Source organism: Salmo trutta, chromosome 13 (genome assembly GCF_901001165.1).
Source record: "Salmo trutta chromosome 13, fSalTru1.1, whole genome shotgun sequence".
In the NCBI taxonomy this organism is placed as follows: Eukaryota; Metazoa; Chordata; class Actinopteri; order Salmoniformes; family Salmonidae; genus Salmo; species Salmo trutta.
Window position 1 is genome coordinate 2,286,072 of NC_042969.1, and position 17,395 is coordinate 2,303,466.

A 17,395-nucleotide genomic window follows, 5' to 3' on the forward strand; every position below is an offset into this window, starting at 1 on the left:
CATTACAACTCGCTCCAGGGAGTCATCTGCACCTATGGGGGAGGTGAAGAGTGGAAGCACCATTGAGTGAATATGTCAAGGATAGAGAAAGAGTAGGAGTGGTAGATGAGTGAGGTCCTGACATAGCTTTTCACTTATTTCATAGCTTCAGGCTCTTCAGTGCATCAAAGGCAACTAATCAATTAATAAGGTTAGTAAGGAGAAAATACTGTCAAAAGGATATTATGTTGCTGGGTACAAATGTGCATTACTCACTCACCTAATGCAAAAGGAATGGCAATGCAAGGCTTCACATGCCTCAATGTCTGTTTCGTGACATCTAAGGAGGAGTTGGTGAATGTTAAATGCCTCTAAAATGGCATGGGTGACCCACTCCTGCAAATGAAAAGGGCTCTGCCATTGGAAATGGACACTTTGGCTGGAGCAGTCCCAAAAGACTGGTTTGCTTTGCAAGCTTGAGGTGTATCTACCGTCCGTCGCCCTATACTGGTGGGTCTTCCTCGTTTATTTCCTCAAATTAGTCAATCAAAATATTTAAAAAACTATGTCACAGAGCACTTATAACGAGAGAGCAGCACCTGCCTGAAATGCTAATTTCGACTTGACTGAGCCTGAACAGAAACTATTAATGTCCATGCTATCGTGACAGATATAATAGTCATCACTCTATGCACTAGCATGCCATTTTCAAGGAAGGCTTCCAGACGATATTCAGATCACATTATAGATTTGAATGAATTATGGTAAGACAAAAGATTATTCAAAAAATTGATAATTGCAATATGCTGGGATGCTGTCATGCTCATTAATTTACAACAATCCGCACACACTCTCTCATATCGTTTCAACACACATATATTTCATTATGAGCTATTTGATGGTAATTTTGAGGAGTGTTATCAAAAACGACTTTTTCTCTCATACTGTACATTCAGGAAAAACAAGGAAACAAAGTGGAGAACATTTAATAGTTTAATAAGAAGCTGCTGTATACATTCAGTGATTATTCAGATTTTTATGTTGCCAGAAGCCATGGGTGAGACCAGCAAAAACATTCAGCTACAAGATCTATTTCGTTGTATGCAAATGTGTCCTTTTTTCATTTACAATTTTCCATGTTGTACATAGTTTAACTGCAAAGCAACTGAAAACCGCATTGCTGATTTGCAATGCGGTTCTTTAAAGACCTTAATTTCCTTCAAACATACAATTCCACCAAATCTGTTTGGTTGTGAATGTAAGATTTGACTTGTTGTTCTTAATTATATTTTCAAACTCAATTCAAATGAGACGGTACCTGATGACACAGCAGTTGAGCATTCCTTCATCCTTCGTCTCTTACTTGAAGTGTCAACAGGGCCCTTACTCTGGTTCATATCTCTAAGGCCAGTTCTGAGGTGAGGAACTTACGGGGAACCTTAGTCCAAAAACAGAAACACAGAAATAGTTGGAATCATCTCAATAGCTGAAAAAAACTATCTTAAACCTCTTCATCTCACTTAAATAAATTAAGCAGTCTTTACGGTTTTGTTTGTGTCATTTTTGGTTTATTTTGCTATCTCATTCTAAGCTCAACTGGCACACTAGTGTTGCTGCTGAAATTGCTTTTTTTGTTTTTGTTTTTACATTTTCTATTTGCCCACACAAAAACTTCATGGCACAAGAACTGACCAATAAGAAACTCTTTACAACAAGGTAGACTGCAAGTCAACAGTTGCCAGGGGTAACACAGTAAACAAAAGAATCCAAGTTAATTTTAAAAATACAAAATAATCATGATCAATAAAAAAGCAAAAATAAATGAATCAACAAAAGCCAGTTAATTTCAAGTTTAACTTACTGATAAAATAACTAAAATAACTACACAGCATTAAATATTCTCATTATACATTTTTAAATTATTTATAAAATATATTTTGGCATATGTTTTTTTCTTTTTGTGTTTGTGTAACAAACGCTACTGTAGCTTCAGTTGAACACCAATGTTTATTATTGTTATTATTTTTTACTCTTGAAACAAAACATTAAAGGGATTGTCACATAACAACAGGTTATTAAAAATGATACTAGTATACCCTATACAGAGTTTCACATAGCAAGACGTGAGTGACGATCCCTCTATTCTAGCCCCATAGTCAAAACTCAGAAAAAGTACAAGACCAGAGCACAAAGTTTCTAATTGTGCTCCACTGGCTACAATCAAGATTGGGCACAGGAGATTTCTAAAGCAATGTTTTTTTCCCCCTCTTCCATACATCTCGGTCGTGACGGAAGGAATCGGTCTGTCCCACATCCCAGTGTTTGGACTGCCTGGGCAGATAGCGAGTTCACTTAGCTCCATCAGTGATAAGAAATAAATACTGTTCCCTCCCTTCCATTCCTTTCTCTGTCTTTACTACTGAGCACTGTTCAAGACGCGCATGGAGGCAATGGTTCAAAGAAGAACAATCCTGTGTATGTCTGTCTGTTTGTTGCCATCTGTTGCACTGTGGTGAGCTCACTCTACAGAGGAAACAACAAGTTGATTTGACAGCCGAGCCAAACTGCAAACCAAAGAAGGCAATTACAGTTAGTGATACAAAAAAGTTCGAAAGGCATAACTGTACTTTTATATCTGTCAGTGTAGGTGTCCAATCCACAAAAATCCGAACGGTGCCAGCCTCGGTGGGGAAGGAGGCCGAAGGGGCACGATTGGGCGCGTCACACAGTCAACAGTAACCTGCCTGTCCACTGGCTGCAGACGGGGTGAGCAGCAAACAAACGGAAAAGCAAACAAGAAAAGTACTGCGACTACAACAAAGCCACATCCAAGGCCTTCACTTTTCTTGAGGAACACAACACAAAGCTCAGCATATTCCAGTACGGTTCCATATCTGGGCTGTGTCAGACCTGGTCGTTAGGTACTGTATACTATGCTCAAGATGTCTCTCTCTCTTTCTTTCTTTCTTGCCTCGGCTTGAGTTTCTCCTGCGTACACACAGCTATGGCGTAGTATATATATACGTGTTTGTTTAGAGTGTGTGTGTGTGTGTGTGTGTGTGTGTGTGTGTGTGTGTGTGTGTGTGTGTGTGTGTGGGCTCCCCTGAGGCCTGTTAGAGCACAATGTCCTTCAGGCGCTTGCTGCTGGGAGACTCCTTCTCAAGATGGCCGCTGTCGTGGAGGAGCGTGTTGATCTCCCGGACGGCCGGCTCGCTGTCCTTTCCCTCGGGCTGTCGCAGCATGCTGTGGTTGGCGATGCGCTCAGCGTCGCGGCACTTGAGCGTGTTGTAGCTGGATGGCGCCTTGGCCAGGGGGGTTTTCAGGTGTACAGGGGAGGTGATGGGGCTGGCTGCCTCGCGCCCGTTGCCTGCCTCGCGCACGGCGCCGCCGTTGGCCTTGGGGCTGTACGCCTGCGACTCCATCATTGTCCGCTTGTTGCCCTTTAGCTCGCCCCGCTCTGGGTCCTCTGGGCCATCCTTGCCGAAGGTGGCAAAAGTCCGTTTGATGGTGCCAGTGCCGCAGTCCTCGTAGTGGGGCACATCCACGGTGGTGGCCTCGATGGACAGAGCAATAACGTTATTACGTGGGTGGCCATGCTCAGGAGACTTGCCACGGGCTGGGCCGGGCACACGGGGCATCCAGCAGCGGTCTGAATGGCCCAGGATGCGACACTCGTCCTGGCAGTGGAAGCCTTCGCTTGAGTCTGCAGAGAGGGGGAAGAAGGGGGGGAGAGAGGAAGAGAAGGAAATCAATATGTTTGTCTGTTGAACTGGCCTATTTTCCAGCGCTTTAACTCATTCACGCTTTGCTTTCATGGATTTCACCATGGTTTGTTTCTGGTACTTTCATCTTATTGCAAGGTGTCAGACACCTGAAAAAAATGAAGAAAAGTTTGTGGCAGCCCCAGTTTATATTTTTCATGGGTAATTTGCTTTCTCTTTCATGTATGGCATTTCTGCCATCTACACAAGACTCTTCTCCTGCTGCCTTGCCGTTGCTTCCAGACGACTAGAGATCTGCAAGTTTGAGGCACTTCTAATGCGCCAATTAAAGGACGTATTATTAAATCAAAAGTCAATTTCCAGCTCATGCACCATCAGGTTTTCTATAGCAACACTTGATGAATGGGTTTAAAAAGTGCAATCAGATATTCCCACTAAGAGAGACAGCAGCCACGTTGCCATATTGTTGCCTAGTTCATCTAGCTCAGTCTCTGTCATCTGGCACCGAGTTATAAATATATAATGATGTTTAAATGCTGAATAAAATATTTGGCTGAGTCTGCATAACTACATATCCTTTGTGTCGGAGGGAAGGGCTTTCAAGACGATTTTTGTATCATTATAAAAGAGCCAAGCGCTCTCGTTTTGAGCTGTCGTCCTCTTTTCTGTCTTTTTGTTATCTAAGTGAAAATTGTCTGTAATTTTGACATGACCTTTCTTTTTTAAGATGTTTTTTTGTTTTTTTATCCATATGCCAGTCGAGTGAGTTCTTGATGCTGAGGCCTTTTGAATCCATACATTCATTATTAGCCATCTGGACAAATAACCTAACAAGGACACATGCAAGATGCCCTCGTGTTTACGAATACCATCAAAGTGTGAGCCTCACCAAATCACACACCCATCACAAAGCAGGCAAAGGATGGCTTTATACTGACATATTGAACGCACGTGAAGAGCAAGTTCTGTTATGAGAATGAAAAGGATGTTTGTGGATATGTAGCGTCTCACTACAATCGCACTCGTGAAAATAGACTGAATGCCACTGCTGTGCCTCCGAGTTCTCTCTGTTGGCCTCGGCCTTGTAAAAGAAACTGACACACAGATGTTCAGTGACCACATTTCTAAGCCTCCCGATTGGTCCTCACCTCCTAAGGGCAAGGGGCCCTCCTCAGGTGACAAGAAGGGATACTGGGTAGGAATTGCCGCGCGCCACACATTTACATCTGGCACTCGCAGCTTGACAGATCACCTATTTAAAATCACTAATTACTGTTTTCTTCCCCTCTTTTCTGCACTCTGAGGAACACCTCTGCTTTGGGCGATCAGATCGATATTTAAAGATCGCGTTCCAGGGGCAAGGCTGCCGGAACTGTCTCCCTCTTAAACTGTGATCCTATGAGATTGAAAGATGACTGAATGGCTGGCTGACTTGCTAACTGGCTGGCTGGGTTCGTGGGCCATTTAAACCATGCTATGGCTGATCTCAGTATAGGATTATGTGGGTTTGCTCAAGGCCAGGGACACTGGAGCTCAAGAGGCCAAGCGGGCAGCCATGACCATGGGTGACCGACGTCAATTCCATCATGAATGTTTCATGGAAGGGCTGTGCTGAAGGATTACCTTGAGTTTTGCAGTGTGTATATGTGTGTGTGTGTGGGGGGGGGGTTTGTGTACCCTGACGCATATTGCCTGTGTCTGCAATATGCACACAGACACCACACACAGACACACCCTCCCTCCTTCCCTCTCTTCACACGCTTGTCAATACACACTCCCGCCCACACACTCTGATGTGCACAGGGGAACATGGCGAAATTAAAATGGAATAGAAAATAAAGCTCTGGTTCGACTCTGGTGGCGCAAATTTTGTATGTAATTACCAGGGCCTGTGAACACACACAACTCCACATCTTGAAAGGGGCTTTTCATCACCTAAAGTCAATGTTATCACCATGGAAACGAGTGGTTGAGTTTTACCATTATCCATACTGCTCTCTGTGGCAGAGACTGGCTATAGAGCACCTGGCATATTGTACAATCCCAATCTCCTCTTCAGAACTTCTGCTCTCCTATGAGGATCTTCCTCCTTTTCCAGGGAAGCTAGATTTGACTGAAAGATCTCAGGACACAAAGAAGACATATTTAAAGCCTATGCTTTATACTGAGCCATCCATGCAAGATGCAGTGAATATACCCTTTCTCACCCACTTCCTTTAGGAGACCTCCGGAGAGAGAGAGAGGTTCTGTTGCAAATGACATCGTTCTGAAAGCCTGAGCGCTATTAACGAAACTTTCACATCCTGACTCCACTTAGAGGTTCACAACACAAGCAGATGTCATTCTCAAAGGTCCCCCCCGAAGATGACAAAACAACATTGAAAATAAAGAAAAGTTAAGAAGAACGACGGGTCTTCGGTCGACCCCTGACAAAGCCGAATCTCTTGGGGGGGGGGGCGGGGGATCTAAAGAAGCTAAATCTAATGCTCACAAATGAAGCAATTAAATGCTCTTTATAGCCGGATCTGAAACGCCACAAGCTGAGAGGAAGAGCAAGAAGGAGGCACCCTCCTGCTGTGAATGCCTATTGAAAGTCATCAGGAAAATAAGCTTGCCAATCAGTTCCATGAAAAAAACTTCAAGTACAGACAGTGCCATTCGTTCTATATCATTTCCTATCTAGGATTTAATACCTATTAATTACTGAGGGCACTCCGTCGGGAGTCGGAAGCTCGCATGTGTTTTCAGTCATTCCAGATTTGAAATAGAAAGCGAGTTAAACGGAGAGAAGGGGAAAAAATAAATCACAACGATCCAAGTCCCTCAGCACTGCTGACAATTCAGAAATGTTGTGCTTTTAATTCCGCATTGGGGCGTCAAAAGAATACCAAAGGCTTTGGGGATCATTTTAAATATGTATGCCCCTATAAACGTGACACATAGTGTAGACGAATAATAAATATTGGCACTTCAAATGCAAAAGCCAAAATCTCCTGGTAGATATCGCCTGTGTTTTACATAGAATAACATTGGTTTACATCAGCATGAAGAAGGGAGCCCACCTGTTCCCCCTCGTTCCTGCTTTCATTCACTAGGAGCTCCGATTATTCAGCCACCTCACTATCTGCCCCCTTCCTCATTCACAGGAATGTGTCACAACCTTAGGTCACGGCAGAGAGGAAGTCAGCGGGTAGCTCTTTGAGCCTGGCACAGCCATCCCTCAGTGTACCGTTGCTAGCAGACCTTTAACAATCCACCCTAGTTGCACACCTGAAGGTGCTATTTGTTTGTGGCTAAATTAGCAAATGGCTGAGGATGAAATCTCCTAACAGTGAGCACAAAAGGGAAGTATTTTGCTCATATGTAGAAAAGACTCTACCCCCAAAACTCAGAGCTTGCGCCAGAAATCTGTTTTCTTGTTTGGGCAGGGCAATGTGCTTTCACTTGGAAAACAAACACAGTTTTCCCTCCAAAAAGTACAACAAGAGAACCTCCAGGTAATCCTATAAAATGAGGGGGAAGAAGGCAGAGTAATGTCTTAACGAATGAGGCGGCTTTGACTAGAAAGCCAGGGGTGACTCGATGCAGGCCCAGATTCTGGAGACTACTCACACTCGGTTTCTATTGGAGGGCTTAATTGCAGCCATGGGGCTGTGAGATTCTCTGTATGACATCATTCAGTCAGTTTGGGTTTTCTAAACTATGAGCCCTAAACATTTTTTTTGAGCAGTAAGAGTCTTTAAAAAGTAGTATTAGAAAAAGGTGGATGAGGATATATTCTTAAAGATAATTGTATATAGTCATTTACCCTATGGTTAGGACCATGTATCATTTTATTCCACTTCATTTAGCAATGATTAGTGCTATTGATAATGATTATGATAGCCCAATAATACCGTAACAACACTGAGCTGCCCCAAAATAAAGAAAATTGTCAGACGATACCATGTTGAGATCATTCATCAGACGCTACACTGGCAAACACATGATTTGGAGAGATTTTCAACTTTTCATTTATTTCGCCCTCAAAAAGCTTTACTTTTCTACTGTCACTCTGTTTGTTGTTTCACCCCCCCCCCCGGTCATCTTCGATATTGGTCTCTGTGTCCAATGGCTGAAACAATGAATTTATAGCTTGTTTGTGTGAGAAGAAAAAGTGATTGGCTCTGGGAGAAAGACCAAACCGCTATGGCTGATATTTTGTTTTGTCTCTTTCACGTCGCTGCAAGAGTGGTGCTGCCTGTAGCTGACTGGTACGAAATCTGAGCAGTTATCCAGCCACTGACCCCTTTAACCTTTTACTGCAGTGGGCTAAATCGTGTGATTCTTTGTAGTCTTAAACAAATCTACTTTGAAACAAAGTATACACTTCACACACATGATTATGGGCTTAAAAAATAAGTCACCTGTACCATGTCAGATATACAGTTGAAATGTATTACATTTTGAGTTTATATCCCAATATTACACTATATACATCACACAAGATTGAAATATAACAAAACCTTTTGACATAGAAACACCAAATTTGTCGTACAAAAATAAATACATCTTTATTAATGATGAAATTGTGAAAAATATGAATAACATTCCACCCATGAGGCCAAAGAGGGTGCTTATGGTCATTGACTGCAGGAAAAGGCTACGGACAAGGCTGGTAGCAGGCCGCCTCGCTTCCTCCATGTCTGTCTGTCTGAGTGACATCACTCCTCATGCACCACAACAAAGCCCACACGTTGCTGCACTTGAGGTGCCAGTCCCTATCTGTGACGGTGGAATTGCTGTTTTGTAATTGCTCTCCATATTAATTTTCCATTCTACCAGCCAGAGACTAAATTACCAAGATTACATCTAAATTGTCCCACAGTCTCTCAATGCTCAACTGCTGATGCAGAAGCTCCCTCAGCATAAAAATCTGAGAGAGACATTTCAGAAATGGGGAACTAGGAATTTAGTGTCTGTATGGTTGCTTGGTGCTAGAGCTAAGTTGAATTCTCAGGCAACCCTGGACTCTGCTGAAAACCTGGGTTGTGTATATTAGGCACCAAATGAAAGAAAAGGGACTGAAACAGGGAGGCACTACCTTTAACAATAATATATGCACATTTTCATTTTCCATTTGCAAAATGTTTAAACCCTGTGCCCCAATGAACACAACCCTGATTAACTTGGTCATGGCTTACCCAGACACAGTGGGTCAGGGGCTTTACAGTCTGGTCATGCTTTAGCTAGCTCTAGGGCTAACGCTATTTGCCATCCACTATTACTGGGCTTGAGCGGGGCCAGGCCTGCCAGTGAGGCAGCCTCCTCCACTACTACCCACCAGGGAGAGTCCAAGCGCTGCTGTCATCCAAGCCAGCCAATTCAGTCGGCCGGTGCCATTAATCAGCCGTGAGCCCTGGTTCCTGTGGGAGTGCAAGATGGAGTGTGATGGTCTTGTTTTTACAAACATTGGAGGGGCATCCTTACCGTGCCGTGCTAGCCCATCATTCTCCCAGCACCACCACAGCAGCCGAGGCCTTTCCCTCCTCTCCATCCACTGCCTCCTACTCCCAACAGCATCTGGTTCACTCAACCCCCTTCCTCCTCCCAACCGCGAGTCTATCCCTCCTCCCCATCCACTGTTCTCCCTCCCTCTTCCTTCCTCTCAACTTGTCTCTTGTCTTCTCTCGTCTTACATAAAGCACATCACTTTTATTAAATCTACCCTTCTTCCCAAAAATCTCTCTTTTTTTGGTGTCGTTATCCGACCCCTCCAGACTTCCTTCTCTCTTCCTCTCATCCTCAGTCAGATTATTAATTATGGAGGAAATTAGAGTCGCTGGGAAGCCGTGTTAAGACTGTCATACGGATGGGGAACTGAGAGAGCGGTGGGCCCTAAGCTGCCTCCATTTCGGAGCATTAGTACCAGTAAATTTATCAGGGAAGTGATTTGCTATCTAGTCCATCGAGCGGCCGGGTGTGTGTCTGACAGGCCAGTCTCTTCCGTGAAGGCCCCGCCTGTGTGATTCGTCGGCGGCTAACGTAAACTGACAGGTTATCTCTGGTCAACACCACCAACCACTACCCTTACCGCCTGTTTATTTTACAAGTACCACTTTCATTAATTACTTTAAAAGCTAAACTATAAATCATGCCAAATTCCAGAGAACGTTTTTCCTCCATTCTCCAACCACCCCTTCCCCTCCTCCCTCCATTCTCTCACTCGCTCTCTGTTTTGCTGCCCAATCAACTCCTGGCGTGTGTGCATTCCATCGCAGGTTCCTCTTTTTTTAAAGAATGAATCTCCAAACTGGTGTTGACAAACAATGCAATGGCTTCTAAATTGGTACAAACAGCATACGTTTAACAGCTGTGTAACTGCGACGAGGAGAAGAGAATCGTATTATTTTTTTTGCTATGCTGTTTTCATAAATCACTTTGACCAAAACACTGCAGTTGGCAGCGATGACAAAGGCAGAAGTGGCGAGCCAATGGACTGCTTTATATAGTGGCAACGAACGTGAGCTGGTTGTCATTATGAAATACGCCCAAGTGGGCTGGCGGGACATTTTTTCCAAGTGCCCTGGCAGGCGTCTAATTCTATTTTGTTGGGAGGCACCTTTCCGCACCCTACCAAACAGTGGCTCTATATAGGAGATATAACCATCAATGGCAACTAGAGGTCACAGAAGCCTGGTTAAAGGTCCTAAAAATGCCATCTCTGGCTCCAGGGGCTCAGCCTTTACTGGGAACATGGCGTAGGGAGATAGGGAATGCTCAGAGGTGCAGGTTTCAAAGTGATCATGACTGATCTTGTGTGAGCTAGTGGGATGTAGGATGTAGGCGACTTGGATCACAGCGTAATAATTCCTGGGGTGGGAGGGGTCGGCTCACGCCTGAGGCTCTGATTTGACGACAGCCTGACACACACACACACACACACACACACACACACACACACACACACACACACACACACACACACACACACACACACACACACACACACACACACACACACACACACACACACACACACACACACACTCTGCCAGCTCAGGCCAACATATCAACAAAAGTAGGATCTATCCTGGGAAATCCTCAACGGAGTCTGTACTGCATCCTAGGCGACCGGCTAATTAGATGAAGAGTGACACAGGATACGATTCTAGGGGTGCTGCTCACCCACTAAAGTGTCCCCCTACTGGCAGAACCTCAAATTAACCTGGCTCATTGCAGGGCCACAACAACATAGGCACGCACCCCCAGGACACTCAACCCCCATTTTCTCCACAGTCCCAATCCCTGACCTGCCATTGGCTCTCTCATTTCCTCTCTCTGTAATGGCATGGGCAGAGGAAGGAATGACATCTTTAAATACATTGTAACAAATGCTGCATTTCTGCTGTGTTTAAGCTTGACCGAGCTAGCGAGCTAATTTGCTTCGGCAAAAACCCTTGAGTCTGAGAAAGGGATCGAGGAGGGACAAACGCAGACAGTAAATTACATCTGTGATGGGGGGACAGGGACGAGCTGGGCTTTTGGGGTTGAGGGATGGAGAGGGGGGAGTAGGCAGAGGCAGAAAGACGCAAATCCCTTCGACGAGGTAAGCAGGATATAATCATCGCTGAGGCTTTCTACCCATCTCCAGGGAAGCAGTCTTAGCTAAGGAGTCCCTAATGGGACAGTTCTCAAATGAGTCTATTTGTGGAATTTGTAGAACCAGAGTTGGAGTCTGAGAATATTAGAAGAGTAGAAAGATGTGGGTAAAAGATGTGCTACCTCGCTTTAATAGCTGGGTGCTCTGCCATATATGGCAATAATTAAATGAAATCCCAAATTCAAGAAACAGCAACACTCCAAAAGGTTTCTTAAAAAAAGCCACCCCACTCTCACCCCAGTGCTACCATAAACCAATTTCCCTTACATTTTGTATTTTTATTTCCAAGTGTGGTGTTTTATTCACTCAGGAAACCCAACACAATAGCTCAGTTCCCATCTGACCACGAACCCACCTGGACATCCGGCAGCCTGAGTTCAACAAATCAATGTGTCTTCCTCTAAACAGCTGGGCCCAGCATGCCGAGACATTGAATATACTAACATCGCTAGACTCCATGGCATTCCCTATATAGTGTACTACTTTTGACCAGAGCTCTATGGCTCTGTCTATGAGCCATAGTCAAACGTAGTGCACTAAATAGGGAATAGGGTGCGATTTGGGACTCAGACCATCTCTGTCTCTTCCCAGTGAGACTCGGCACTGCTTGAACAGAGGCCCCTTACATAATTAATGTAATGTGCCTTCTCATTCAGTCATGTTCACTCTGTGTCTGCTGGGACTATGTGTTTTATATTCCGTTTTATCTCTCAGCAGAAAGACGCCAGAGCATTCTCTCTCTCACTCTCCCTCCCTCTCTCTGTTACCTCTTTCTTCCCTGTATCTCACTCTCTTTCTCTCTCTCTCTCACCCTTCCCTCTTTCTTCCTGTTATTATTTCTTACATTGTCCTTCTTTTCCCTCCATTTCTTTCCACATCCCCTTTTTCATGCTCACTTGAACAATCTATGGAAGTAGAACAATGTAGGTGAGGTTGGTTTGGTTGTGCATGTAGAAACACAGTGAAGCAGGGGTGGCCCCCCTGGGGAGAGCCTAGCTGTCCAGTAGAAGGGCTTGATAAGAGGCCTGGCACAGGTCACCCTAACTGTCACAGCTCTGGCTTACTGGAGCAACCCCTAGCCAATGTAAAGTGCAGGTGACGCATAGAGGCTAGTGTTGCACAGGGGCTTGTTGTGATTTTCTCCAGACACAAAAAGGCATTTTTGTTTGGTGTCTGGAGGCCTGCTGTGTCTCTCAGAGGGTCTCCATTATTCACAGCTGAGAGGGCCCTGGCTGTGATGGCACTTAATAGCACCGAGTCCGAGCCCATCTCCACACCACTCTGTTTCTCTAGCCATTGCCTCTACGGCGGAGAGGGGATTGTCAGCAGTACAGCAATCCCGGAGAACTGCGGTGGGCTGGTATCACCCACCGCAGGAAGAAAAGAAAACCAGTGAAGTAAGAAAGGAAGAGGGAACCAATAGTTATGTATTTTCTCGATTATGGCATAAGGTAGATGGTGGGGAGGGAGGAGGGGTGGGAGCGCCTTACTGGATGCTTTATGTATTGTACATTGGGTACGGTTACATGCAGATAATAATACGATTATTGTGAATACTCAGATTAATAAACTAGTTTGGTTTACATGCTTTGCAAGAAGATTTCACTAATAATCCTGTTTACATGGGCACATCTAAATTCAGGCAACTTGATGGGACTTTGATAAATGCAGAAAATTGCCAATCAAAATGAACTTTCTACCACAGTGACCATGTTATTTTTGGGAAGACTAGTTTGATTCTGGGTTCGGACATATAAAGTTTATGTGAAAGATGAATACTTTCAGTTTTCCAGAACTCACTTTACTCATGCAAAAGAGGGAAGCTCTTTTGGCTGGTGCTAGCACATGTGCAGATGAAATACACAGCTGGAACTGTGATTATGTCCTAATAATTTGAAAGATAGCTCAGAAATCCAGGTGTTTTAATCGGTGTGTGCTTACTTCGATTATGACTTTACACCAATTAAGCTAAGCAGAGTAAGTTATTTACATGACTAATGCCATACTCCTCCTACTGCCATAATCAGTTTAATATTGAATTATTAGTGTGCATGTAAACATACTCATTATGATTAAATGGTCTATATGTGGCAAAGAAGCAAGCACTTAGCTTGGCACACTGCAACCCCCTATGCAAGTTAGAATGGCACATTTAGGGATGGGGCCACACACACACATAACAAGGTTTGTAGCATGGGGGTGGGGGTAGGAAAGGCCCATACATATCCTCAAGGAAACCCATGTCATAAACTCATAATCTTGTGTGGTGGGATATTAAATTAGACGTCTACTGTGAGTGCTGAATGATATCAGTGTCATCTGAGACTTATTAAGTTGTTTAAGATCTCTTTGTGATGCTAATGAGAGCCGAACTGGGAGGTGTCCGTCCCAAATGGCACCATATTCTCTAAATAGTGCTCTACTTTTGACCAGCACCCTATGGGTATTGGTCAAAAGTAGTGCACTATATAGGCAATAGGGTGCCATTTGGGACGCAAACAAGGAAACACAAGATTCCCATTATGGTCATGTGTGTCAGTCTTCTCCAGGCCATACTAATAAGGGGCTTAAGTCCCCTATATACGGCGGCTCTTGTGTGTTCATTGTCTGGGGTATGACGATCAGTCTCTCTGCTGTCTATGTGCAGTCTGGCTCAGGGATTTAATGGGGAATGCATGAGAACAGGACGGCGCATCATAAAAAAAGCAATTTTGTGGGTTTCCTGTCTGCCATTAAACTTAACAGCCAACCTCTCCCATTACTTTTTATCCTCCATTTTTAAAGGGGTGGAAGGGTGGAAGAGGAGTAAGGGCTGAAAAATCATAATTGGCTCACCAAGGAGAATTAACTGATTAAATGGAATTTCTTCCTTTCCAAGGGATAGCTATTTGATTGGCATACCTTGAATATTCTTGGGATTTTTGTTTTCTTCATTTTCTTGTGGAGGAATGGAGGTTGCGTGCATTCAGAGTGGACAAAGGGATCTTGGTTGGAGAGAGGGAGGCATGTGAAAATGATGGTCTGGGCTGTGTGTGTGTGTGTGTGTGTGTGTGGTGGAGGTGGCGTCGTCAGTTTCAGCAGGCCACTAGTTTATCAGTAGCGGCCAGAGGCCTTCTGGCAAGGTTGGGGAGGTGAGGGGGGTTACAGGTGTCCACAGGACATTTTCTGATCCCCTCCCTCTGTCTGTCCCTTTAATCTTTCATCAATAGCTAATAATCTGGACCCCGCCTGGCCAACAGGCTTGCTATAGCTGTGGTCATTCTGTATCAAGGGAAAGTCCCTCCCTACTCCCTCTACCTAAATTTTTTCATCCTGTTTAAACTGGGTGAATTTAATTTAAATACTGTGAGCTTATATGGCCGAGGTCATCATTGGGGACAACCAAGTGGACTTCAGACACTGATCAATGAGGCTAAGAGAGAGAAAAGGGGTTTGGTTTGGTTTCCTCAACCTGTGGCCCCTACAAAGGAAATACGTGAAAACACCACCTGCCATTATGCATGTTTTATAGGTAGGTTGGCTGGGCTGGTGTGCTAGTGTTTCTTCATTGAAAAATGGGGTCTGAATGATTGAACGTTTAAAGAATAAATAATTTGCTACTGAATATTCATGAAGCAGAGTGAGAGATAATGGAAATGCCAGCTGCCCAGGGTAGTAACCTTTTGTCACCACCTTAATTACCATAGAAGGAGAAGGAAGTGGCTTCTACCACAAATTCCATATATGTTAAATACACTAAGTGTACAAAACAATAAGAACACCATCCTAATATTTAGATGCACAGAAAAGCCTCAATTTGTCGGGGCATGGACTCTACAAGGTGTCGAAAGCATTCCACGGGGATGCTGGCCCATTTTGACGCCAATGCTTCCCACAGTTGTGTCAAGTTGGCTAGATGTCCTTTGGGTGGTGGACCATTCTTGATACACACGGGAAGCACAAGAGAAGGTGAGAGCGAGGGATATATCACACAGTTAGAGGAGGAGAAAAGCTTTCTCCTATCTGTCAGGAAGTGTGAGACCCAGTTAAAAGCAGAGATGCACACATTGAAGCAGTGGAGAGATGTGCCTCTCTCTCGCTCACTCTCTCTCTTTTCTCTTCTCCTCCCCTGCTGCAGTGATAAATGTCTCTTTGTATTCTGGACAGAAAACTGCAGGGCTACAATGTACTTGTCAGTAGACAGCTCATTTTCTCTCCCTTAAACAGAGCACAGTATATGCTTAATCTTTCCCTTTGGTGTAGGCAGGAAATAAAACAAATGCCTATTGCCAAGGACTGGAATGCCCAGAATATCGAACCCCATTCATTGCGTGTGTGTGTGTGTGTGTGTGTGTGTGTGTGTGTGTGTGTGTGTGTGTGTGTGTGTGTGTGTGTGTGTATGCGTGCGTAAGCATATTATGGGCTTGCCTGTATGCACACATGAGCGGGTGCATGTGTGCATGCATGTCTGTGTGAGAGAGTAGCATATTAAATCAGTGTTGCGACTGCATGGCTGTTCATATCTTTGTGCCTCTATACCCTATTGACGTTCTGACTGTAGTACTGTAAAGTATTCCTACATGGGAGTCTGCAGTGTAGCAAATAGAGTTGATTAGAGCTGGCTCATTGCAGGCTAGCTGCCAGGCTTGGCCCAGTCTAGATGGAGCACATACAGGCTCGTGTCTGATACCCAGGGATCCCTGTAATACGAGGCCCAGCTTTGCTTTGGCAGCCACGCACACACATACGTACGCATACGCAAGCACACAGATGCACACACACACACACAGCCTCTCCCAGAGATATTTGTCCTGTCTGCTCAGTTATTGCCACACACACAGCCTCTCCCAGAGATATGTGTCTTGTCTGCTCGGTTATTGCCACACACAAAGCCTCTTCCAGAGATATTTGTCCTGTCTGCTCGGTTATTGCCACACACACAGCCTCTCCCAGAGATATGTGTCCTGTCTGCTCGGTTATTGCCACACACACAGCCTCTCCCAGAGATATTTGCCCTGTCTGCTCGGTTATTGCCACACACACAGCCTCTCCCAGAGATATTTGTCCTGTCTGCTCGGTTATTGCCATACACACAGCCTCTCCCAGAGATATTTGTCCTGTCTGCTCGGTTATTGCCATACACACAGCCTCTCCCAGAGATATTTGTCCTGTCTGCTCGGTTATTGCCACACACACAGGTCCCACTAGTATAGTTCCAAATCATCATCATCAATACAAAAATGAAATTCTCACTTGACCAAAGGGTCGCCCCCCTTTTGTAGGCCCACGGACCAATTTCAATCTGGGGGGGAACTCAGTCGAGGTCTGAATTTACTGTTGAGAGTTAGAATAACAGAATACATTAAGTGCAATTTAGAAATTTGGTTGTGCAGTCACTTAATTAGCCCATGTCAGAAAAAAAAAATATTGGTAAATTAGTCTAGCGGACAGCTGTAGAAACTTGTGGTAAGCATGATCGAATTACCGATCGGGGTGGGGGCAATTGATGATCAGCTATCATATAAAAAAAAATGCATACAATTGCCTCCACCCTATGGAAAAATGTGTAGAATCGCAGGAAATTAACTTTAAAACCCCCAAAAGTATCTTCGCTGTCACGAGTGGAGCCGCTAAAATGTTTTCCTCGCAAGGTGTGTGGGGGGCGGCCCCTCATGATGAGTTCAGTTCTTTTGTAGCCCCCACCCCCATCAAAGTTGCAAAGGTGTAGATGAAGGGGAGGACACAGGTTAAAGAAGGATTTTTAAGCCTTGAGACAATTGAGACATGGGTTGTGTATGTGTGCCTTTATGAGGGTAAATAGGCAAGACAAAATATTTCAGTGCAAGGGGTATGGTAGTGCCTTTGAATGGGGTATGGTAGTAGGTGCCAGGAGCACTGGTTTGTGTCAAGAATTGCAATGCCGCTGAGTTTTTCACACTCAACAGTTTCCCACATGTATCAAGAATGGTCCACCACCCAAAGGACATCCAGCCAACTTGACACAACTGTGGGAATCATTGGAGTCAACATGGGCCAGCATCCCTGTGGAACGCTTTCGTCACCTTGTAGAGTC

General features: G+C 44.5%; 1 protein-coding gene across 4 annotated transcripts in view; it reads right to left on the reverse strand.

Moving 5' to 3' along the window:
* Positions 1-954: 954 nt before the first annotated feature.
* Positions 955-17,395, reverse strand: part of LOC115205052 (protocadherin-19) — an 82,884-nt gene continuing 66,443 nt past the window's right edge. For all 4 annotated transcript variants that reach the window (XM_029770621.1, XM_029770620.1, XM_029770618.1 and 1 more), the window contains exon 5: positions 955-3,682. In XM_029770621.1, the coding sequence (XP_029626481.1) occupies positions 3,093-3,682 (590 nt within the window). In that variant the 3' untranslated portion in view covers positions 955-3,092. The remainder of the gene's footprint in view (positions 3,683-17,395) is intronic.